We start from the raw sequence: 27531 nt of genomic DNA, 5'->3' as shown, positions 1-27531 counted from the left end.
TATTAAGATAAATTTCGTATTATTAATTGATTTAAATTTTATAAATATTCTCTGTCATTTTGTAATACGATACCTATTTACATATCAAGTGCAGAAATCGAGCTAAAAATAGTCTTTATTTAAATAAATGATTACAAATATCCTCAATTAATCGCGGAATATTCGAAAAAATTCCAATTAAGGCAAATAATTTAAATTTTGTGACACTAATTGGCATATAAAATGACAATAATATAAAAAAATAACTGATTTGTTCATTTTGTTTAAGTGGTGACTTTTTTATTTAAAAATACAAAAAAATCTATTTTTAAACATGCTTAGAAGGTCATATTTAAAAATAAAAAGGCTATTTATTAAATTTTTAGAAATTTTATATGACTACTGGACATTTAGTTTTATTTTTCTAAAAATCGTGGGAAAAGTAAAAAAAGCTTTATAAAACAATAGTCCTTCAAGGTCATATAATCTCTAGCTTAAATTAAAAATTCATGTATTTATTATTTTAATCATCTAGACTTCCTTTACAAGCATTTTTGGACGCATTTCAAGACCTTCACATTTTTTATAACATTCGCGCGAAGTCAAACAAGGAAAAAGTAGTAATTTGTATAAATTATAAATAACATATTTTAATATTATAATAAACATTAACTTAAAACTTACAAGTACGCATATACATTTTCATTTAAATTACCTATTATATACACATTTTATTTTATAAATTTCCAAAAAAATGGTTTAACATTTTTAATTTTAACGAACAACACATGAAATCTCACTTCTACACATCACTAAAATAATAAAACTTAATTTTTTAACGATGAAGTAAACTAAAAATAATTAAAATAATGCTCATGGCAACCCTACGTCCAATAATCAGAACGAGAGGCGGCGAACGTAAAGTGGCAACACAAAGACGCCGCGGCGTGTCGCTTATCGCGCGATTATCCCAGTATCCAGTATTTCTTTAAGGGAAATGTTTCGACCATTATACGCGGGAACATGCATGCGCCCGCCATCTTGTGACGTCACTTCCATCATGTTAGAATAATTTGAATTTAGAAAATCCGTCGTAATAAAAACAAAATGAATATTTAATGGGCTATTTTTACAATGGGCAGCGTTGGCCCAACAAATGATCGTCGATGTTTGTCGCCATTACGGCGATTATGAATAAACATCTACAATGACGGCCGATCATAGACATTAAGGCCCTCTACACTATCGTAATTGCCTCTACTCGCCCAACGCTGCACATTGTGAAGAGGGCCCATAATATGTCACGATCCTTGTAACTCTATGTCGCTATTATAGTGACGTCACTATCGATTAATATGCAAAACTTATAAAACAACAAAACTCGAAATCATTTGCTTTCGAAAATAGATATTTTTTTCAACAGACAACCAAATATCCTTCAGGAGTTTTTAAAAACCTAGAAACCGTATATCAAATCCCGAGTTTCTACTATAATTTCCAGTTATTTAATCTTATATATAAAATTCTCGTGTCACAATGTTAGTCTGCATACTCCTCCGAAACGGGTGGACCGATTCTCATGAAATTTTCTGTGCATATCGGGTAAGTCTGAGAATCGGCCAACATCTATTTTTCATATGTACCACGGGCGAAGCCGGGGCGGACCGCTAGTAAATTTATATATCTATTTATCTATCTATCGTAAACAATAAGCATTACATTGTACAAGATTTTTTTGGGAGATAAGTAACATTATTATACCGGCATACGACCGGCTTCGCATGGATGCAATAATATTATGACGTAATTCAAGTTATTTTGTATACCGTTATTTTATTTACATTTATAAAACTTCACATATTATGTTAGTAGATAATTAGGAAGATTCTATACACATATTCTTTTAGTCTACAATACTTTAATCAAATTAAAATACTTAAACCACTTCTTGTCAAAAACTAGTCAGAAAATGTTTAGGACTTACCTCATATTGTTAAAATTGACAATGAGCGAATTTTTCACAATAATATAAATTCATCATCATCATTCCAGCCTTTCAGGACATAGGCCTCCCCCAAAGATTTCCAAAACGACCGATCACCAGCGGCCTGAATCCAGCGGCTCCCCGCCACTTTGATCAGGTCGTCTGTCCATCGCGTTGTAGGCCGTCCCACAATAATATAATATAAATTAAATTTTATAAATTTTTCACAATAATCTTTATAATAATAAACGCGTGAAATATTAGTTAATTATCAAAAAAAAAAAATACAGAAAGACGTTCCAGATTATAAATTAAAAAAAAATACAAAGTTCATCAAACCAGAGACAAAAATTTTAAACAGATACAATTGAATATTTATAATGTTACTTTCAAGGTCAATTAAATGTCACACTGTTATCGAGATATTTTTTGTTTCAATCTAATTATTTTGAAGGTAATTTTATTTATTTTTGCCGCTTTTATACGTGGAAGTACATACATATTATTATTATAATATTATCTGTGCATTTTAATTCTAAGTAATTGAACTTCTAAGAAGCGTTTTTTGATTGAAATAATCACAAAAATAATATTACCAATAGATATTAAAAGTATTTAGGTAGAGGAAGTTGTTTCTAATTTCTATAGAGAAGAGTAATTAAAGATACTGATCTTATAATAGTTTTTATTTTAAATTTTTAGTAATTATTTATAACACATACGTATAGTCGAAATATTTAAAAATAGAATAAGTATTTAAAGTTCGAATGTCGTAATATCGTGAAGTATCGTCCATAACTATATAATTTTTTAGTCTATATTTTATTTATTAAGGTTAACAAATAACTCAATATCATTGAAACGTAAAAAATGTCGTATCGGAAATTACTTAAACTGTGTAATAAAATGCAATTTGCATACAGATTTATATATTTGAGATAAAAAATGGCTTACTTATACTTCTCGTAAATACATTAGTTTCCTTTGTTACCTATTTGTGCAAATCGCATCAATCTATGTTTATAAGTTTTGAATAGTAGATAAAACAAATTTATATGAAGGTAAGTTCTCTCGTGATACACCGGTTAGCACATAATAACATCTCAATACAAATTCGAAAAAGGCATCCCTTTGAAATATAAAAACAGAAACGTGCAGTGTAATGACTGGACAAACATATTAAATCAAATTTACACTGCACTTAAGAGCCATACTCGCGTGAAACCGCCGGACGTTGTATACGAAAAATGTGTTAAAATGTTCGTTTGCTGTTACGCGATTTTGACCCTTGTTACACGTCTTGTTGGTTTGTCCGTTTGTTTATTGAGGACGGTTTAAAATTAGCGAGTCCTACCGCGGTATTTCAAAGTATTCGTGGGTAATAGTAAGGGTAAATATTAAAAGTTAAATATGGTTTGGAAAATTTTTCGTGTTTGCTCTATGGCGGACGGCGCGCGGTGGGGTGAAGTCATTTTGAGGTAAATTCATAATAAAATAGGTGTGGTAGAAATAATAATACAGAAGAAAGAAAGTTCGTAAAATCGTTTAATAATAAAGTTCGAAAGTTCATTCAGTATTTCTTTTTTGAGAGACTTTTTTTTGGGAATTTTTTGCTGTTGTTTTGGCGGCATAACAATGTATCATAAATCGACAAATAATTAAAATAACCTGTTATTTGCCTGTTCTGCTTAATGTTATTCTTAAAAATTAATGTACCTAGATAATAATATGTATAATGAACGCCAAAAAAGGATTTACGTCAGAAATCATTAAAAATAATTATACATTCATAATTATATCACTTATTCAGATATTTTTCGACATGCTTTTTAATAATTTGATTACAAATTAAATTAAAGAATAAAACTCAAAAATAAATCCACCATTCACAGATTACAAATAAAAAATGCGCTAGGTTAAAAAATAAAAATCTAACGCGCTAGTTCATAACCTCAAATCGGAAAGCACATGAGCCCTAGCTCGTTGACCCGAAATAAAAAAAAAATAAATAAAAAATAACCAAAACGTAATTGGGTGACACTTCCGCCTACACTTGAGAGCGGGACAGATACCTTATTAAAAAACCGGTCAAGTGTAGTCTTTGTTTTTGGCCCGATTAATTTTCGGGTATTTAGAACGTGGTGTACTGGCAATACTTTTTTCTAGAGATATATGTTGCAACCAAGAAGCTTATATCTAATACACTGGAGATTTCAGTATGAACATTAACTTGTAACAAGAAAATATGACTTGTAATAAGTTAATGTTCATACTGAAATCTCCAGTGTAGGTATTAGATATAAGCTTTTTGGTTGCAACATAGCTTTCTTAGTAACATATTTTGATATTTATAAAAAGTGTTTTTTACTGTTGCTATAGATGTTTTAATTTTAATAAAAACTTTTTTAAGATCATTAAGAATTTAATTAAAAACTATGTTTCTTGTTTAACGTATGTTGAATTAAATATTTTTTTTATTCATGAGTTTCCAGTCCTTATTCTGTATATTTTATTGTTTTTTTTAATTATTATAATATGTATATTTTATTAACGTTTTCTTTAGCAATATATTTTTTGTGTCAAAAAAACACTTGAACTATGAATGATTCGCGATTTAACTAAATAATTATTTATGAATGTAGGTAGTTATATGTACAAAGATTACTACGTGATAATATTTCCTAATATATTTAAAACCATAACACTCCTTTGTTTGCCATAGTCGGGTAAAGGGCAGACGTGGGTCACGTTTTGCGACAAATGTTACTCCTTATAAAGGTTACAATGTGTGCCTACTGTGCAAAGTTAACTAACTTAATTTCTATTATTAAATATGTATGAGTTTGCTAATTTTCTAAAAATAGATAGAAACGTAAACACTGCATTAACTTTCTAGATTACGCTCTTTATTTTTTGTTATTTTTATACTTTTAAATATAATACAATGATAATTCCTACCTAGTTATTATTATACGGTATACCTACGGGTTGAACTTCATTACAATTTCACTTATAAATTATAATTTTAAAAAAATAACCCACCCAGTGCAGTTAAGTAAAGTATGACAACTGAACATAAATGTATAAAAAATAAATATAAATTATATAGGACAGTACCTATACTACCTGGTTGCCCTGACTTGGCTTCGATTAGTTTGGAATGAAATGTAGCTAATAGGTATACAAAAAAAATGAATGAAAATAATATTAAAACCAAGTTTTAAAGGTTTGTGACATAAATAACAATATAACACACTTAATAAATCACGCTATTTCCCAAAAGCATAAAAAAGGCGTCTATTCTATTCGTCGTCGATTTCTATCTATCTATATTTTTATCATCTATACTAATATTATAAAGAGGAAAAGTTTGTAAGTATGTATGTATGTATGTATGTATGTATGGTTTTCACGCAAAAACTACTGGGCCGATTTCAAAAATTCTTTCACCATTAGAAAGCTGCATCTTTACTGAGCAACATACGCTATATTGCATTTTCAAAAAAATTAGAGATCCTTACCAAAAATGCAATAATGTAACCCAAGGTGTAAAAAAATCCTCAATAAAACTTCTGTCATCGCGTGCGCTGCGGAATCTATTGAAGATAGAACAAAAAAATGTTCTACGGTATTATAGAATGGATCAATATCTACAAGAAAGTCCGCGATACCATATGTCCATCTTCAGTAGTTATGTTACTACAACAACTTTTTTACGTTTTCAAAGTAAATAGAAGTGCCGACAGTAATCAAACCATGTTATCCATACACATATATTAATCCTTATCCCATTAAATGATGTTTTATTATAGACTGTTTCAATACCAGCAACATACTTTTTAAATGAAAAGAATTGGATATTCCATTCAAAAGATATAACGAATTTTAAAAAGTGTCAATCTACAGAAAATAGTAGGTATACTGTTCGAGCAGGCCGTAGTGCGGAGGTCACGGAGGAATTCTACCAATATGCGTCTTGACGGAACACAGTGGGGTTTTGGTTGGTAGGAATCCGACATAACCCACGGCCCCTCCCCCGGAGGCCGTGGGTATCTATGAAAGATTTCCCCACTAAAATAAAAAAAAGGCCGTAGTGCGGGACGGGGTAAAGGTGATTTTCATGTGATTAAAAATTAAACCTATAGTCCGACCTATTATATAGTAGACTTTTCACTGTAACGATATCGCTATCTATGCGGGTGAAACCGCTGGGCATTGCTAGTATTAAATAAAATACCAGCCCTACATTAATACCCAGTCAAATTCAATGATATATCAATAATAACAATAATCTCCGATCAGGTGAGGCCCGATTCAAGATGGCGTCCGATACGCGGATGTAGATGTCAAATGAGTTGTGTGGCGGGCCATAGCGGGTTGGATGCGCTAAGCGGACGAGGGAGCGGTTTTTAAAAAATACATTAAAATTAATGTAGTACGTAAAAAGTACACTTTATACCTACGGAGAGTTTTAACTACATGTACCTACTACGGCTTTGAGTGGGTTAAAAATATCTCTCATTCATCGTGTACCTAAACATGAAAGTGTAAAAATAGCTCTTAATGCATAATTTCACTATATAACAAGATATTTGTTTATTTTTAATCGTTATTGAGAGATCTTTCACATTTCCTATACCTATGTGATCACAAAAAGAGGTGTAATATTAGGAAGTGAATTTAATATTTTTAAGCTTTAGAAAGGAACAAAAGACAGACAGAAAGGGACCGAACTCTAGTGCTAGAAAGAAACAACACTAGTTTTAACTCTTTCTACCTTCCAACCAACGACGTCATTATTAAACCATGTGGCCATAAAGCGCGTCACACACGGTGAAGATACTATAATATTTTATCTTAAGATACTGTTATATATTATATTACAGTATCTTAACGCATCCGGTATCAGCGTTCGGACCATCATTTTTCTTTTTGTCATTGCGTACCTGTAGAACCGCCATCCTGTTACAAATGACCCACAAAATTTCGCGTCATTTGTAACAGGATGGCGGTTCTACAGGGGTCTTAGTACGCAATGACAAAAAGAAAAATGATGGTCCGAACGCTGATACCGGATGCGTTAAGATACTGTAATATAAAATATAACAGTATCTTAAGATAAAATATTATAGTATCTTCACCGTGTGTGACGCGCTTAACGCTTACCTATTACGATTCTAACTCGCTTTTTTCATAGCCACAGTACAGTAGCAAGATATGATTCATATAGATAACTTCTAATGACTTGTAAGTTTAGCTTCTCACGCTTGACTCATGCGACTTGCGAGATCTTGCTTAGCTCAAGATAAGATAGCTAAGTTACGCCCGCGGCTTTGCTTACGATTCGTGTGTGATTAATTTATATTGATTTCGATTACCGATTTAAATGTACATCTGTACGCCTAATTGAGTAAATAAATGAGCTTGATTTTGATATATGTATGTTTTTAATGAGGTACCTACAAAATTACAATTTTGAGTGACTTTTTACTGATTGTCACTATAAAATATAAATACGTAATTAAGTATACTTATCACAAAGTAAAGATCGCTCATCAAATTATGAGTAAAATAGTGTAAAATCATAACAAATACTTAGGTAGTATCAACACTTCATAGATATGACGTTAAAGCTGTCACAACAGCATGAGTACCACTAAAACAAGTCCATCCATTTCAATAGCTTTCCATCGAGTAAACGTTAAAGTTTTATCATTTATAAATAATTTTTTCAAATGATTTAACTGTTATTATTAGACTGAAAGAGACGGAGATTAAGTAAACAAATAAAACAATAAAATCCAGACGTTCTCAAGTTATTTAAAGATTCAACTTTTATTTTATTTTTGTACAAATATACTTTTTATTAATTATCGCATATTAATTGGTAAAATAAAAGTAATTATAAAATGAGAAACGTTATATTAACGCTGTTGTGAAGGATTTTTATTTAAGAACATTGTACGTCGGATTACTTCGGCTAAGCTGAGCTTAAGTTAAGCTTGTGGCACACTTAGAATATTCGTGTTTTCGAAAAATGTGTTTATTCGTTTCAATTTTTGTATGTATTTTGGACAATTATTGTGGTTTATATGGTTTTTTCTTGTTTATGATAAAAAAAATAAAAAGTAATTAGGGAATTATCATATGTTTTTGCTAGCATTTAGATTAAACACAAACAAACCTTTGTCGTATAGTTTTATCATAAACGTTAAAAAATTACAATGCGCATATAGATAGCTCCTTAGGATAGCTTTAATAGAAAAATGACATTTATTTGAGTTGTTAAGTGTGCTAATTTATATCTAACTTAATAACTCAGGCCCCGGAATCACAGAAACAATAGAAAATCTATTGTGTCGTGGTCGTGGACCGATCGGGCCGTTCGGGGCTCAATGGGTTAAGAACATTAGTAGGTCGTAGAAAAAGTGATTGTCATACACTACGTATACAAATAATTATAAATTTATTATTATAACATTGATTAGGTACTCTATTTTGATTACATTTTATACGTCTTACGCGTACCTATATATTATAAATTCAAAGCTCATATCATTTCACTCTTTGTGCTCCCAGCTTAAGACCAAAATAAAAAATCAAGCCTGCTACCGTAAAGGTTTTATGACAAGGATAGTAAAAGGTTAGTCCGGATTATAAGAGCCTTCTGTTCAAATGTAAGTTGAAACTATTTTTTTCTTGACGTCTGTTTAACGAAAAAATTCGTTGATAACCCTAATTTGATATGAAAAAAATCTTTTATTATTACCTACGCAATAAAAAATTAAATGTGTAAAAAATGGGATTAGAAACTTTATAATTATGAGACTAGTATAGGTACCCATATCTGTTGATATCTATCTGTTGATCTTATGAAAATTCAATATAGTAATTATTATTATCTTTGCTGTATGTAAAAATTATTTAGGTATGTATGTTTTTACACGTAATAGTTTCCGATTCAATACTGACCACTTATTTCACCTCCTATACTGGTTTTTTAAGTGAAACTTCTTCATCGGGGTTGGAAAAAATTTAGTGTAACATTTTTTCTGTAAAGTTGCATATAGTAAATTATGTTTTGAAAAATAAGGTCATAAAGAAGTTTCACTTCTTACGTGTGTAGGTACACTAGTATCTACACGCACACATTTTTTTTATCTACCTACTAGTTGACCACTGATAAGTTTATTAGATATTATATTTAACAATAAAAAATAACAGAGAATAATGGCCACTATGTTCTATTGTTTTATCTATAAACATTTTTTTTAACTTTTAGTACCTTTTTCTTGTTTTTAAGTTCATGTTCTGCATCGATTGTGTTCAAAATTTTAACAACAACCTGTTTCAAATAATTTTAATATTTTTCCTCATTTCTCATATTACTAAAATGTGCTATGATGATTCATTGTTACAGTTAGTTAAATATTGTATTTATTACACATATTATTTTTCCTTATTTTAATAAAACTCTGCAAAGCGTGAAATGTAGTTAAAATGGTACAAATGATTGTCTTCATACTAAAATGATCGATTCGTTTTTAAATACTTAGCAGTCATATTTCATATTACCGCACTACTAGTTAAGTAGGTAACGTAACGGCACCAGTCTTGTACAGATTAAGGAAAAAATTAAAGTTTTTTGCAAATTTCTCGTAGGTTTTTTAACTTTATTGGATATTGTTTAGTTATACCTTTAGTTCAATGTTAGTTTAACGTAACCAATGTTAGAAAAAAGATTAAAGTGCATAAATAATGAAGTTATTTATAAATTAAAAAACCACTTTTTTGCACCAGTGATGGACAGTGAAAATCTAATGATGGACACCCAGTTTTGGACAACATCCAGTTATGAACACACATTTATGGACTGTACCTAATGTTGTTTCTCCAGTTATTTACACTTGGAGAAGACTTATAGTTATCAATAGAATCTTGAAAATGATGATATTTATAAAAAATAGTACTTATTAATTATTTTGCATACTCATAATATTTAAAACAGTCTTAATTTCCATTTTATAGGCAAAAATTGGACAAATGCATCGTTAAATACGAATTATGTCCGTTAAGAAACACCAATATGGGTTTTTTTTCTCAATAAGTCAGGGATGAAAAATATAACTAAAAAAAGTACTGCCATTCCATCCATTTTGGGACTTCTTCTTCTTCGTCGTATCACTCTCGTCAGAGCGAACGTGGTCAACATGAGGTTTGGGGGGTAGATGTTACCCGCTTCACGATGTTCCGCCATATCTCTCTGTTTCCTGGCATTCCGTTACACTCGTGAAGTGAATCGCCAATCTGAATACAGCCTTAATCTGATTGGTCCATCGATATAGATTCCAAATTGTAGCACGAGGCAAAACACTTTTTTTAAACTGTTGTCAAGATGGTGTGGATGAAATTTAAGCGTGTGTGCTATATGGTGGTGGAATTTAGCAGCAGACAGCGATCCAAACAGTTCATCAGAGAACTCTCTATGATAGATGCGTTACAATACGCATAAGTATGCGACTTCTCTACGCAGTGATAGAGAATGAAGCCGAGAACGAGTCGCACAGCACATAATGACCCATTGTTCTAAAATATATTCTTCATGTTTAGATAGATATTAATATTATTTATTATTGTTTTTTTATTTATTATTGTTGGACCCATTAGTGTAATTTTCACAAAAAACATCAATGTCCATTATAGGAACCAATGCAAATCCAGTCATGGACAATTGTTGTACAATATTGGAACCCTTTGTTTGAAATAGTCGTGATAGGTATATTATTAATCAGAATGAAAAGACAATACAGAAAAGCGCATGTAATTAATACCTTTAAAAAAAGTTTATTTTCGACATATGTCCATAAATGGATATATCCATAGAATTAAATCCAGTTATGGACACTGAAGAATTTTATTTAAACAACATAACCTATCATGATACTAAATCGTGTAATATTTCGTACAATTAACTACTATAAATAAAAGTAATATCAAATTTTGCTAACATTTATATAAAAATTCTTATAACCAAAATTGTGTCCTCACTTCCTTAAGGATTTCCTTAGTAAAAACGGATTTCTTCGAAACGAGTCGCAGCAACTAAACATAACGTTCTGCCATCTTCAAACGTTTTGGCCGAATAACATGAAATGTCGTATTTTGATAGCTTATGAACCAAACTTTTATTTTAAGTATTGCCAAATTATGTAACGTTAATTTTGGTCTTAATATTTAAATTTAATATTTATTTTGTCCATTACTGGATGCTTGTCCACCACTGGTGCCGTTACCTTAGTACCTAGTAATTTGTATATAAATTAATTTACCTACCTGAAATAAAAAGTGTAATGTGATTAATTTAAGTCTTGTGTTATCTAGGAGGGTATGAGGATTTTTCTAATATCTCTGACTGGCTGCGCTTCGCGGTTTCACCCGCGTGGCTCCGCTGCTGTTGGCCGCGTAATGATAAGTAGCCAAGTAGCCTACCTATAGCCTTCCTCGACTCGGCTATCCGAAAGAATATTTCAATTCGGACCAGTTCCTGCGATTAGCGCGTTCAAACACAAACCTTTATGTTTTAGTAAATGGTCAGACTTTTGTGGGAGAAGTATTTTTTTGTATCATCAATCATACAATAAATGTAAACAAAATTTCTCCATTTTATCTTTATTACCTATAGCCAAAATACTCGTACCTATTGAAATATTTTATTACTTGCATATTAAAATTTTGTCCTCATTCCCTCCACTTTCGCTATATATAAAACCTTTGACATAAATGGCGGTAATAAAAAACAAAAACATGAAAATCTCTATTTATTATCTACATAAAAAAATCAAATAAACCAACAACCAGTTTAACTATTGGAAAAATATTTAACGTCAAGATGTCGACTTCCGAAATTGGAAAAAAAAGAACAAAAAACAAGCGTCAGCCAAATCTATAAATCATTAGCTGGGCCAGAGACAATGTTTCAACATGGTCACTGACCTACGGCAGGGCAGAGACAAAAAAAATACTCCACACCGGAAATTCACGGCCAGGCGACAAAATTCTGGCGCCTTATTTTTTTTACAGACAAAATATACCCGAAAGTGAAAGGAAAAAGGTTTTATTTTGTAAGCTTAGAAGTTAGAATATATTTGGCCGTCCGCGTCGATGTAAACTATTGTTTTTACGCGTTGGTTTCTCAAATTTCTGAACAAAAACAGGATTAGAATATTCTTATTGTGGTTTTGAATGCGATAAGTGGCTTCTAAATATTGCGTTGGAGCTTGAAGAATATTTTAATGTGAATAAATAATCTTAAGTTTGTCTGCTAATTTTATAAACCTGTTACGCTTTACTACTTAAATAACGAATGTTTTAGTAAATAAATTATTGTTTGAAGATATTCTACATAATTTTAATACATGCCTACATGATTAGGTATCTACCTATTACTGCCACATAACACATTATGTGTAGTAAGTTGTTTGTTCAAAAAATTTAATGTATCAATAAGAGGTACCTATAGAACATATAAATTTTTTTCATTGGATTCTACTCCTGAGTAGAATCCAATGAAAAATTACTACTTACTACTAACTTTTATCTATTTTATAGCCTTTTTTTATCACTTAACTATTAAATCTAAATAAAATTGTCCCAAATATAAATACATGTGGCGGTTAAAATGATTTCATTATATTTTTAAATACCGTACACAACAATTATTTACAGTACTCACAAAACCCATGACTCAATTATAAAATATTTACGATACGGTAAAGCAAACATTCTAATCAAATTTGGAGATTCGACAGGTACGTACGAGGCGCCACGCTTATCACATCTTTTGTTGTTCTAGCAAAATATTTAGCTCATTGGTCATAGCCCATAGAGTTCCGAGAAAAAAAAGTAAAAAAAAAAATCATTGTCTCTGGTCGCAACAAAAGCGCGCGCTATGGAGATGTCAGTTTAATTTGACAGCTGTCAATAGGGGCGTTGTTTGTGGCAAATTATGATTGACCGTTGTGATAGGTTTGTGAAATATTATTGTTTTCTCTCAGTCATTTGGAGATTTGAAATGTTAACTTGCATTTTTGGGACGATTTGAAGGTAAGTGGGTAATTAAATAGTTCGAATGTTATATACAAACAAATTCAATTCAAAACATTATATTATTACGCAACAATGCTATATTATTTAGGTCCTTTCTTAATACTATTATAAAGGCGAAAGTTTGTAAGGATGTATGGATGTATGGATGTTTGTTACCTACTCCTTCACGTAAAAACTACTGAACCAATTACAATGAAATTTAGCACACATACGTATAGAGGGTAACTTGGATTAACACATAGGATAGGTTTTATCCCGGAAATCCCACGGGAACGGGAACTATGCGGGTTTTCCTTTGAAAACGCGGGCGAAGCCGTGGGCGGAAATCTAGTATGAAATATTTAGACTTTAATGTAGGTAGAATTGAAAATTGTCCGTTTATAATCATTTACCTTGTTACTTACCTACTGTTCCAAATGATTAAATGTTATTTGGATAAAAACCTGTAACGTGAAGCTTTATGGTGACGAATGGATGTACCTAACTCTTTCATGCACAGATAAATAGGTACAGAGATTATTTATCCAAATTTAATAATGTTTTGAAATTATATTTTAATTAACTAGTCAAGGATTTTACCTGTATTAAAACATAAAATTATAATAATCCCGCAATAATGACATTACACACAATTTAAAACATTCAAAACGACGTTAATAAAACGCAATACAATCGAAATAAAAATCCAAAGATTAAATAAACGGGTTCGTGTAACCTCGACTTATCGACTGTCCACCATAAAGGACCTATAACGTCCACAGATTATAAAAAAAGAAACAAAAGAAATGTCAGAAAAAATCCCGCGTTATCTCTGGACGGCGCCAGTGGCGGGGTGTTTTTTTAAAGCGAAATTCAGGCCTCTGCCTCTTCTGTAATTGACAGAATTTACGCATCCGATAAGGAGGTTTATTAAACTGGTTGATTTTACTTTTTTTTGTTCTTTTTTTGTGTTCAATGCTCTATGGCCAGTTGTTGGTACAATTTGCATATTAAGAACGTTAAATTAACATATTTTACGTTCCATGTTTGATTTCGTAATGGTTAGATTTTATTAGATTTGGTAACGATGGCCTGTAGGAACTTATTTACGTTTTACAGTTATATGTGAATATTGTATTTTACTGTGTTTAGTTTATTAATTATTAGTAGTGTTATAAATATGTTTGAGATAGTTGAAAATGTTTGCAAAGATTGAGTGACTGTTGTCCGGTTAATTAGAAACATAAATTTTAGATTTTAGATAAGGTAAGTAGATAAATAATTCTATAATTTTCTGAGTCTAATTAGATATTATAAGTATTAAGTATAATCTTTATTGTAGTTTTTGTTTTTAATTTAAGTAGGTACCTATAACTTTAATAAGTTCATCTACTTATAGAAAAATAAAAATGAATGCAATGTAAAATTTTGCTAGTCTCTTGTTATATCTAACTAACGAAATAATATAAAAAATAATACAAACAGAAACAAAACCAGATAAAAAATAAAAACAAACTAAAAGATTCACTTTCGAAATTGAATTCCGGGCCCATATAAAAATTGGATCACCGTACAGACGGACACGCCGACCCGTTTTATATATAGATCAAGATAACGCACATAACACCTACACGGCGCATCAAAGCCGGGACTAAGGCTGTTTACACATGAAGCGTGTTAAAAGCTATTAAAATTAGTGTATGTTGATTTTTATTAGGTAATTCGTAATCTATAATATTATAGAGTGAAAGTTTATAAGGATGGATGGATGTTTGTTACTGTTTCATAAAAAGCTCAGCGGATCTGTATGTATGGCATAGCCGTAGAGTACCTACTTATAATTAATCGAGTACTACACGAGCTTTCAAACAAATTACTTTTCGATTAACTTTTTCTATCTGATTAAGTAAACCTAGTTTCGGAATACCAAAATCACGTAATCATCTAGCGGTATTTACATTTAAATACGATTATTGCAGGAAATAGCTTAGTGCTTCGAAAACCGCTTGCCGCTCAGAAAACCGTTTGCTGTTCGAGAAAGCGCTTAATCTGCTGCAAACAGCTTTATCTAGAAAATTGCAGAGTGAACCGAAAACGGCTTATCTTGCAGATAAACTATTCGATTGAGAGAAAACCGCTTATTTGAAAAAAGCTTGGTGCGCAGAAACTCGTTTCATGCTCAGAAAAACGCTTGCGTATTAGAAAACCGCTTCGCATGCAAACAGCCTAAGTTGGTAAGGCTACCCCTTTCTTATCATTATATCTCATTAATCCTTAAGTTATTGCAGGCGCCATGACAGTTCTAACCAATTAGCAATAATACTTGATCGTTATTACCTTATATGGAATGATTAAGGATTATTATGGTTGACTGAAAATTTAGTAATATACATTTGTAATTACTCGTAACTGCTGAACGTATTATGGTGAATTTTGTTCAATTGATAGATGTTTGGGAAGTGGAAAAAAAAGTCGTGTTGTTATTAAGAACTTTATGATTATTATAAATAAAAAATAAATAAAATAATAGACGTAAGTTCTGATAGACAGGATAATTATTTTATATATAAGGTTTTTTGTCGTTATAATATTATTACGATAGTCGAAAACAGCGACTAGGAAGTGGCTCATACAATATTTTATCATGGATATTTTTTGCTGTTTTAATAATTTAAAAATTACAATTTATACAGTCATTTTGTTTTTACACAATGTATGGAACTTATTTTAAAATGGTAATTTGTATTGAAGTTATCTCAGCCTTTTTCTAAATTTTCTTGAAGTTCTTTTGAATCATCTTATCATAGACCATTTACTACCGGTTCGGAAAGCAGTTTCTACAGAGAGCCGGAAACTATGTACCTAATTGCTCCTTAAAATCATAATTATTGAAGTCATAAATTAATAATTAAAAATATTATACGCAGGCCAGCGCGGCGTGGTGATGACGGATGAAAAAAATATTCATTTAAGAATAACTACATATAATCAAATAAGGGAAAATTTCAAAAAAATATGGGAACTAGAAGCAAAATGTACCTGCTAAATATTGCGAAGACACCAGTTTGAGTCAAATAATTCAAAGTAAGTACATCCTACTAATATTATAAATGCGAAAGTTGGTGAGGATGGATGTTTGTTACTCTTTCACGCAAATACTACTGAACGGATTACAATGAAATTTGGTATGTAGGTAGCTGAAGACCCAGATTAAGACATAGGCTACATTTTATCTAGGAAATCTCACAGGAACGGGAACTTTGCGGGTTTTTCTTTGAAAAGAAAAGGGAATACATATATGGAAGATAAAAACCCATTCTTCTCCATAGATACTGCTTTCCGAATCGGTGGTAAATTTTAAAAATATGTATTGACGTTTCAAAAGTGCTTCTCCAAGAAGTCTAATTGAATAAATAAATGTTTGAGTTTGAGTTTGAAAATGCGGGCGAAGCTGCGGCAGGAAATCTAGTTATATTCCTATAGCTAATTTTAATTACTATGTATACCGATACGTACTAATATAATAATATTATAAAGGTGAAGAGTTTATTTGTTTGAACGCGCTAATCTGAGGAACTACTGGGCCGATTTGAAAAATTCTTTCGGTGTTAGATAGCCCATTTATCGAGGAAGGCTATAGGCTATATATCATCAGGCTAAGACCAACAGGAGCGGAGCGGGTAAAACGGGTAAAACCGCGGGGCGCAGCTAGTTAAATCATAAAGCTCGACTCCAATTTTTATTCCACTACAAAAGATTAAAGTTTTCATAAGACAGAAAAAGGTAAACTATAAAAACATCTCATAGGTGCCGACAAATTCGTCTTTTGTTGTCTCACGTACGCTTTTATTTACCTACTTATAACAACGAATTTGGATTTATTGAGTATTGTAAATGGAAAAACGTGCTTTTTAGTGCTTATTAAGGTTAGCACTAGGTTATAGCCTGTAGTCTATTATTTAAAGGTAATTAGAGAGATAGATTGAGTAAATATAATTTTTGTAGTGTCCGGTTGATTCGGAATACGCAAAAATATAAGAAAGCCTGTATTAGGTACTTACTGTGAAGATGTAGTTATCTAATCTATACTTATATTATAATGCTGAAGATTTTGTTTGTTTGAACGCGCTAATCTCGGGAACTACTGGTCCGATTTGAAAAATTCTTCCGATTTGAAAGATTAGGATTGAAAATGTTCATTACAATCGTAAATTGTTTAAAAATCTATTACTCTCCTCACAATAGATCTAAAGATAGTTAGAATCAAATTGCTGCAACTAGCTTCGTCTAATTTGATACTACATTAACATGGACTATTTGTGTACAATTTAGTTCAGTTGTTTACATTTAAATTATTACCTATTTTATACGAAACTTGCAAGTTAATATTTTGTTTCTTAAAAAGTAAAAACTATTTCCTAATAAAACCAAAAACTTTATCGATCATATAAAGTATAGACGCAAAAACAGACAAACAGATTTCAAAATAATTACCACACATTATTACGTCCATATAACAGTAGCTTACCTACAGAAGTTCAAAATCCGTCGGTATCGGTAAAGCAATTTAGTATATAGGTGTGAAGCTACCGCTTTAACGTAACAATAAAATCTGTGTGGTGGTCCCTTTACTAATATTTATAAAAACCCTGGAATGCCTTGAGACGAGACGGTTTAATAAAAAAGCTTTGACCGACTTTGGAAATGGAGGTTGTCGATTTAACACGTAGTTAGAGTAAATATACATAATTTTATAGGTTTGTTTATGTAGGTATTTTAAAAAGATTTACCTACTCGTTCTGTACAAATGTGATTACAGGGGCCGCATTAAGACCTCTTATTCCCAGTCAGTTTACGCCGTGAATTGAACTGAGTGGCAAATTCATATATAATACCATAATGAACCATGGCTGGTTATTGCGATCATAATTTGAATTTGCCTGTAAGTTCAATTCACGGCGTAATCTGTCTGGAAATAAGAGGTCATAATACGGCCCCTGAGGATTTATAAGGAGGAATAATCTCTTTAATATTTCAATAAATAATTTAATTTTTGTCTATTTTCGGTTATAACATCAGATTGTTGTGGTATTTTTATAAAAAGGCCCTTAAAACTGTTAGAAAATTGAGCCTATTTCCCTCATAAATAATGTAGTGCCTATTTGTTAAATGTTTTCAAAATCGCTTCAACAGTTTCGAACCTAATTTGGCACAAACAAAAAAAATAATCTTAATAATTATAAATGATAGCCAGCTTAAAAGACCTTTAAATCAAATATATATTTTTATATTTATTGTAATATTTCTTTGAATAAATACAAAAAAATAAACAGTAGCCATACCATCCCCCAACAACATATGTTTAACTAGATACGAACTGTCTGTTTGTTCGTGATAAGAATTATGTATACACATGTTAGTACTTACCCCTATTTGAGGTTATTCGCTTGGAAAATCGACAATTAGCATACATGGTGTTGTTACTATTTATGATAAGGAAGGAGTCAATCTTGGAGTAAAGTTCAGAATATGAAAAAAAAAATGTAAAAGCTAACAGCATTATGAGAATGACTAGCTATGCCGCTCGGTTTCACCCCCGTGGCTCCACTCCTGTTGGTCGTAGCGTGATGATATAATATTATAGCTTATAGCCTTCCTCGATAAATGGATATCTAACACCGAAAGAATTTTTCAAATCGGACCAGTAGTTCCTGAGATGAGCGCGTTCAAACAAACTCTTCAGCTTTATATTATTAGTATACCTACCTAGATAATTAGATATCCATTCGTTTAACTATTTAGGTAGGTATGTAAAATCTAACCTACTTATAGATACAATTCTAGTTACGTAGTGGGTATAACAGAATTTAACATAAACGGCTAGTCCGATTTTTATGAATTTCTTAGTGCAAGTAGGTATATTCGGTAATTCTAAGGATAAATTTCAGTTTGTTTGTCACAATAATTAAGAAACTATAGAATAATACGTTAAAATTATTGTTTTTAAACCGTTAAAAATATCCAAACATGCCTACCTAAGAAGGTAAAATTATCTTTATTATTTAGCGTGGCTGCAGTTGCAGTTAAATGGGCAGAATCTAAAAATATCCAGTTATTTGCGAAGATAGTTAGCGCGTTATAAAATACTGTGTGCGCTTGCGCATCGAACGCGCACTTACGTGTGAAATGCGTTATTGTGAATGCATGGAATTATTGTTAACCGACTTCGAAAAATGATTCTTAAGTCGGCTGTATTTTTTAGATGGGTTTTTTGATGTTGTCTAAATATTTTTCTTATGGTGTTTGGTAGGTTTGGAAAACAATTAATATCGTAAAACAATATTATAGTGTAAAAGAAACATGAGTAGGCAATACATGTCTGTCTATCCTATACACTCGATAAAAATGACCCGAATTTTGTGGCAGTCGGTAAAAAAAAGATAGAGCTTGGTAAAAACCTATAACATTATCTATAATAATATTATAAAGCTGAAGAGTTTGTATGTTCGTTTGTTTGCACGCGCTATTTTCAGAAACTACTGGTCCCATTTGAAAAATTATTTCGGTGCTAGATAGCCCGTTTATCGAGGAAGGCATAGGCTATATATCATCACGCTAAGACCAACAGGAGTGGAACAATGCGGGTAAAACCGCGGAGCACAGCTTTATTTTTTCCAAACCAAAAATTATTCACATCAACACAAATTTTTATTTTCAAAATTAAATTAAACACATGTTTATCAAAGAATTCTTTTAGAAATGCTTTTAAATCATTTTACATATAAATTAACTGCCACCAGTTTGAAAAGCAGTTTCTACAAAAACTTTAAAAATATTTTAGTTTCTTTGAATGTGTGTTTGTGTGTGTATGTGTGTGTGTGTGAGGGAAAGAGAAAGAAATATAAAAAAGTGGGAATTTGTAATGTAATTTATAGTCAGTTTAAAATTTTAGTTTTAACATCATACATTTATGTTAATATTAGGTATGCTTATATTAAAATATATGTTTATGTATGTTTATCCGTTGTCTACTTTCCATAGTACAAGTTTTGGCTCGTTTGGGAGTCATTTTGAAAGTAAATAAATATTAGATTTTTCGTTATGGTTGATGTTTAGAAATTTAAGGGCCGTTTGAGATTTATTTATGTGGTAATATTATTTATGGTAGGTACATTATGATGGGAAACATTTTTCTTCAATTATTTTACCTTCGTTTTAAATTTACGGCGTAATTAGACGAATACATATATAATACTAGCTGCGCTCCGCGGTTTCACCCGCATGGCTCCGCTCCTGTTGGTCTTAGCGTGATGATATATTACCTATAGCCTATAGCCTTCCTCGATAATTGGGCTATCTAAAACCGAAAGAATTTTTCAAATCGGACCAGTATAGTTCCTGAGATTAGCGCGTTCAAACAAACAAACTCTTCAGCTTTATATTAGTAGATATAGATTTAACATAGCTCCATAATATACTGAATAGGTAAATTGAATTTATTATATATTTATATTTAAAATATATCAACATAATTCATATACCTATCTCATAAGAACTATAGTTTAAGATTTCTTCTTCGTTCTTGAATCCTAAAATATTGACTTTATCACTAGAAATATTTTAGAGGCGCTTTACGAGGTACAAAAAACTATTTACCTCCGGTTTGAACAGCCACAGAGAGGAGCCGACAAGAAATTGTAGTTTCTCAGTAATTCAAATCATATGAATTTAAAATTTTATTTTTTCATATTGAGGTACCTATATGTGTAAAGAACTGTGTTTAGTTTAGTTTTGTAATATTTTGACCATAGGTATAAAACGAGAGTAAATAAAATAATAATTACGAACTGGCCAATCAAAAACAATTTTAAAATATTTTTTTAATATCAAGTATAAACAGATCTTTACAGTTAAGTTTTGACTTGCGTATTACGCATAAAGTTGTGGATTTGCTTTGGTACTTAGCCTTGGTGGGTAGGGCAATGTACCTAAGGTTATGATTCAGGTAGAAATATAATACAAAAATTACTTGAATTATTCTTTAAAAAAATAAGATAAATATGAACTTGCGGTGAAATGAGAGTTAAAAAAAGCTTCTAAAAATCTAGTGAAAGTTTAAACTTTAAAGTCTTGATTACCCTACCGAGGAATTTATCTAGAATCATCATCTTCAACATTCAAAACACCTACTACACTGACATTGAAAATAAATCAACTAAATAATATATACATTATTAAAAAAAGGAAGAAAATACTACGTGTTGAATACCTCAAATGCTTTAAACGTCGGTTAAAAATGAAAGTTTTCTATCTGTCTGTTTATTCAACACCTGAACCACGCAACGGATTTTAACTGTTTTCACTATCACGTAGATATTTTGTTAATATGTCGTGATTAAATAACTGAAGTTAATTTCCGATTATTTTACATAAATACTTTTTAAAATAGTTTTGAGTTTGAATTTAAAGTACCTTCATGGACGCGTTAAATTAATATAGGATCGCTCATACGCGATAGCTGATGTCCTTTAATTTACGTATTTTGAACATGTATTTTATTAGCTTCACCTGTATGTTTGTATACGTAGCTAACTCCTAGACTCGATTTTGACTTTAAACGGACAAATTAAATTCAAACTTTGTACCTACACTTATCAAGCTGACAATACAATAATTTCAATGCTTTATGCCTTGCTTTGTGCCTGTTTTTTTTTTTTAACTACCTATATTATTTCTATAATATCTACTTACCTACCTTTTATTAAGTATACCTAGTACCAGCACCAAGTCATAAATACTTTCTTCTTTACATAGATAGACACATGTCGGGTTTGATAACTAATATGTAGGTATATATTCTTCACCTGCTGTTAAACGGATAATTAACTATGTAACTAAATAAATTGTAATTAAATTAAACTATTATTTTGATCGATGTTCCGTAAACAGCTGTTAGGCCGAGAGCTGGCTGGGAAATTTGTTGCAAATTTATTTTCTGTTTTTTAGTTTTTACGGTTTTTATTCAATTTATTTATCAATTTATAATATTCAATTTATAAACTGAATTTCCGCCCGCGGCTTCGTCCGCGTATTAAAGGTAAACCGGCATAGTTCCCGTTCCCGGGACTCCGGTTTAAAAGCTATCCTTTCTCGGGTCTCAAAGTATCTCTGTACCTACCAAATTTCATCTAAATCGGTTTAGTGGTTGAGGTGTGAAGAAGAAGCGAAGATTCAGATAAACATAATTACTTTCGCGTTAGGTAATCATACTTAGATATTAGATAACGTACCAATCTAGTATTTTATATTCATTTTAATGTAGGTACCTACACTGAAAACAAGCCACTTGTCCCGCGGGCTTATTAGGTACGTTCCTCGGTAAAGGTGTAGCTTTCAAATTGAAGCTAGGTACCTAATGGTACCTACCTAATTAGTAATTACATATCTACTTATCAGTAGTTTTTCAGTATAACTGTAGCAAACAAAAAAAAACAGATATTTCCTGTCTATAATATACCTAAGTTTAGATAAACGGCTGAAAAAAGTGTTGTATTTGCGTGAGTGATATAAGTAGGTAAGTACCTACTTAAATGTATAATATAGGTGTTATTAATTATTCCTGTCTTTTATCATTTATTTTTAAAAGGATATTGCAATAACAACTTTTTATTAAGGCTAATAATTGATTAGGTCTAGACCTTGTTTATGGTCTAATAGACTTTAATTACTTTTTTTATAAAATAAAGAAAGTGAAGCGCGTCCAAGCAAATAACAACTCCTTAGTTATAAAAGAAATTGTATTAATTACAATATATCTACATTAAATTTATGAATTAAATTCCTACATTATAATATTTAGGTAGGATATCACGGAATGTTGTAAATAGATTTTTACCTGATAATTTTGCAAGAACAAAAGATTCACCATACAAAAAAATACCTGGAATAAATCACGTAACCCCAAATAGCGGGGGTTGCATAAGCAGAAATAATAGCGGGGTTGAAACGACCCCCGTTTATAAATCAATCAACCCCCCACATTACGTTTATTGGTTAAACTTCGAGATTGGATGGATTTTGGATTTTTGATTAGTATTGTTTTAGAGAAGTTACGGTCCATTTGTTGATTGGAAATGTTTGTTTCTTTTTGGATAGATGCTGATGTTTATAATGAAAGGCGTAAATGCGTATATGACTTTATTTGGATTCAAAATTATTTACCTATTTGATAAAATAAATTGATAGTAACTTTTGATCATTAGATTTGTGTTAGGTATAGGTAAGTACCTACTTAAAAGTAAAAACTATAGTTTTAAATAAATAAAACTATGCAATTTTCTAGTTAGGTTGGTATATGAAACAAAATAAATATCTATGATTCAATTTTGGTCGGAATAAAACACAGCGTGTGCTGGTTCTCAAGTTAAAAGTTGATAATAAGCAGTAACCAGTTTATTCCCAAAAAAATCGTCTCGAACAAACCTACCTACCGTACCTACAGATCACCTATGTACAAAATAACGTCTTCACTTAATTTAAATTAAATGGTGTAAATAAAAACAATAAAAAATACATCCATTTCCAAAACCAAAGAGCTGCACTATTAAATATAAGATCACACGTTAGTGTCCCGGTGGCATGGAGCCGCTATTTAAAGATATTGATCGAAATTTTTTCAAAAAAATATCTCAGCTGCTCCGAGATTTTTATCAGAATTAGCAGATTGCACTCCGATACAACTTTGGCGTTAGGTTTTACACGATTTTGTCATGCGGGATACCTTGCAAAATATTGTTATTAGTTGCACTTTGGATTTTATGAAGATGGATGTGGTATTTTAATTATTAATTAATCGCATCGATTTTAATTGGATATTTCATCCGATTGGTATAAATGTTTCACACGTTAAAATATTTAATGGGAGTCGTAAAACATACAACAATTTTCCATAAATTATGTGCATCTTTTATTTTATGGCTTTAGAAAATGCCTTTAATTATATAGAATATTTTATTTTAATTGACTCTATATCCGTGTCGAGTGGAATTTTTCACAAACTAAAAATTTAAATGTTTAACGCAATCGACATTTTTTTCTAATTACTACAGCTAACAGGAAAATAAACAACGGTAGAGTTGTCAAAATAAACACAAATTATCTTTGACCAATATTTCCGAGAGCTTCATTGAAACTTTTTTGTTTTAAATCATATTCTCAGTACTCACTCGGCATCATCTCCACATGGGAGGAGGTGTCCATGATATTGTGATGGTGCAGCATGTCCGGCGGGGATTGCACCATCCCGCCACCACCACTGGCCATCACCATCCCTATATCAGATCCTACCACCCGCGTCTGAACACACGGGCCCCAAAAACCCAGTCACTGTTTAATGTCAAATACCACGCGCGCAGTTTCGGGTTAAGTTTTTCGGCACTATTTTTTTTTTCTTATTTCGTTGAACACCAACACAACGGTTCGACGTAAAGCACAGTTTTAACACTAATTATTATAATCTATTTACAAAGATAAGGCTATTAATACTATTAAACTCTATTACTATCACAAAGAACACTAACATTATTCCGTTCTTAGGCACTTCGTCATTTTTTTTAAATCAATAAAAAAAATAAAAGAGCAACACACCCTCTCGCGGCAGAAGCCAAGCCCATACTGCCGTACTATATGTATAATTCTATGGATCGACGCCAAAGCGCATGAGTGAACCGGCCCTCTTTCTGATTGGTCGGTTTGTAGAACGCCTTATCGAATGCTGCGTTCTGATTGGTCGGAAGCTTCCCATTTTCCCGCCCCGCGGTTATAGACCCTCACAAAATGGCGACCCCCTCGCAGGCTTTTGATGTTTTTTTGAACATTTTCTTGGGTAAAAAATAATCCTGTTCAGATATAATGAGTATGATTTATGTTTCGGTCCTTTTGTGGTCTGCAATCTAGTTTTGTTGATCTTTCATGTTTTAGGTTTTAATCGTGGACTGATTTAAATATTGGCTTTTGCTTTTCGGATTATAATTGTGAGTATTCGAATATGGATTAATTGGTGAAACTTAATTAAGTAGGTAAGATGAAATTAAGTATATTTTATTTAACACAGTTTTTACAGTAGATATGTAGGTACCTACCTATCTATATTAGGTAGGTCAAGTTGGTTGGAATTTTTAAGTGTTTACCTATTGGTGTTTTAATATTTCAGCTAAAATTGTTCCCTAATATTTAATTATCGTAGTAAATTATTACTAAAAATAACAACCACCTTTTATACTACAAAACAGTTTCCTACACAGATATTGAAATATTAGCTCTAGGTACCTATGTGTTTAAAAAGCTCTTTTTGTTGTCTTCTTAACCGATTTCCAAAAAAGGTGAATTTAACTTCTTGTGAAACCTGATATTTAGGTATATATATTTTATATACTTTTGCAATTAGTATCTTCTAAAAACATGTTTGTAGAGCGAGTGGTGTTGCTCTAGGTAGGTTTTATTTTATATACCTACCTACCTAAGTACCTACCTATTATTTATTATCACAATTGCTTATCTACGTCTAGGTATACAATACTAATTCTGTGTCTTACATTACCTATATCAAAACGAATAACGATGTATTTCCTACAACCCAGTAGGTACCTATACCTACTCTATTTAAATAGGTACCTACCTATTGTTATTCACAAAATGTAGGTATGTACCTAAACGATTATAGGAACAATTTATACCTAATACCTATATATTATGTTTTTAGTCCAAATAAACAGATAGACACACTTCCTACACTGTTTAATGAAAATTTACTCTATTCATTTCTGTAATAAGTTTATGAACAAAACTTTTGAATTGTTTGTACCTAATTGTTATTACATATTAACATAAACTAAAAATTACTCTTATAGGTAGGTACTCTACCTACTCTACTCTATTAGGGAAGTAATTACCTACCTATTTAAAAAATTCTTTGAAAAGATGATTTATTCCTAAATGAAATAGGTTATGTTGATATAACCTGGGTAAAGCCGGGACGAGAGGCTAGTGAATTAATAATAAGGTATAAACTGTGGCATCCGGATACCTAGGTAGGTACCTACCTACATAAGTACCTAAATATATGGTTATAGTAATCTTAAAAGTTTAGAATAGGTAGGTATATTTTTATTTTAACGCAGCTGACATTTAAAATAATAAATCTCTTCAAAAACTGAATTTAAATAGATCCATTAGTTTTATAGATAACATTTCGCATTCATACCAGTCATTATTTATTTTGACATATTGTTGATATAAATTACAATGAGTTCTTAGAAGTTTACATTTATGATCCACTAGCTTTCTTTATTTTTGATGCGATATACATGGACGTATAAAAAAAGACGGACGGTATATCGCCTAAACATTGAGTGAAGCCTAGTAATGGCGGCGAAACATCCATGTGTGTGTGCCATGTTGCCATGGCAACAGCTGTGTTGATGACAATGGCGGCTGTATTTTTTTCTATAAATTTTGCCGTAATAATTTTGTCATTAAAACATAAAAGAAATAACTTGCTTCCCTGTGGAATGCAATCCCTTGTGATTTGTTATTTAAAATTGTACTGTTGCGACACCATTTAACCACGCAAGACGGCATTTTAAATATTTTTTGTGAAACAGTGACGCAGTTAATCAGTCGGTAGTTCACGACGTAATGGCGGCCGACTAGCTTACTATGGTGAGAGTGTGTGCGTGTTTATTGTCTTTACACGATCGCTAGCTTACTATGGTGGCTTCACGTTGTTAGTTCGTAATACGGCGTCCGTCTTTTTTTATACGTCCATGGCGATATAATATTACAATGTTTAATGGTTAAAGTTAATAATTTAATTAATTAATACAAAATGGGGATACTTATTATAAGTTCCTGTTCCTGTAATATTCCTGTTAATTTGATATTAATCATCAAATTAACAGGAACATCGTTGAATTAATTTGAAAATAGTAGGTATTTTCTAAATGTAAAGAGTAAATTCTGAATACCGGCTCGTGAAGCAAATAAATTTAACAGGTAGATAATACCTACCTATCTTTGAATCTTTCTTCTACGACAAATTTCAATGATTATCAATATTAAATACTAGCGGTCCGCCCCGGCTTCGCCCGTGGTACATATTTACGTTTTCTCTACATAAAAACCATCCTCGTACTTCAAGTAATATAATAAAAAAAGAATTATCGAAATCGGTTCAGCCGTTCTCGAGTTATGCGCTTACCAACACATTTTGCGATTCATTTTTATATATAAGAAGAAGACTAGCGGTCCGCCCCGGCTTCGCCCGTGGTATATGTTTACGTTTTCACTACATAAGAACCATCCTCGTACTTTAAGGAATAGATATAATAAAAAAAGAATTAACGAAATCGGTTCAGCCGTTCTCAAGTTATACCAACACATTTTGCGATTCATTTTTATATATAAAAAATAATATTGGTGATGAC

At 31.3% G+C, this 27531-nt stretch overlaps 1 protein-coding gene across 2 annotated transcripts in view; it reads right to left on the bottom strand.

The window, feature by feature from the left end:
- The window catches only part of tup (LIM1_Isl and LIM2_Isl domain-containing protein tup), a 58046-nt gene extending 33342 nt beyond the window's left edge, over positions 1-24704 (bottom strand). For both annotated transcript variants that reach the window (XM_090115188.1, XM_090115189.1), the window contains exon 1: positions 24274-24704. In XM_090115188.1, coding sequence (XP_089971314.1) covers positions 24274-24376 — 103 coding nt within the window. In that variant the 5' untranslated portion in view covers positions 24377-24704. The remainder of the gene's footprint in view (positions 1-24273) is intronic.
- Positions 24705-27531: the final 2827 nt, after the last annotated feature.

Source organism: Colias eurytheme, chromosome 22 (assembly GCF_061535395.1).
Source record: "Colias eurytheme isolate Ceu_HAF_F1 chromosome 22, ilColEury1 Martin Lab GWU primary, whole genome shotgun sequence".
NCBI classification, from domain to species: Eukaryota; Metazoa; Arthropoda; class Insecta; order Lepidoptera; family Pieridae; genus Colias; species Colias eurytheme.
The sequence above is the reverse complement of the archived record's forward strand: the minus strand, read 5'-3'. Positions and strand labels throughout refer to the sequence as shown.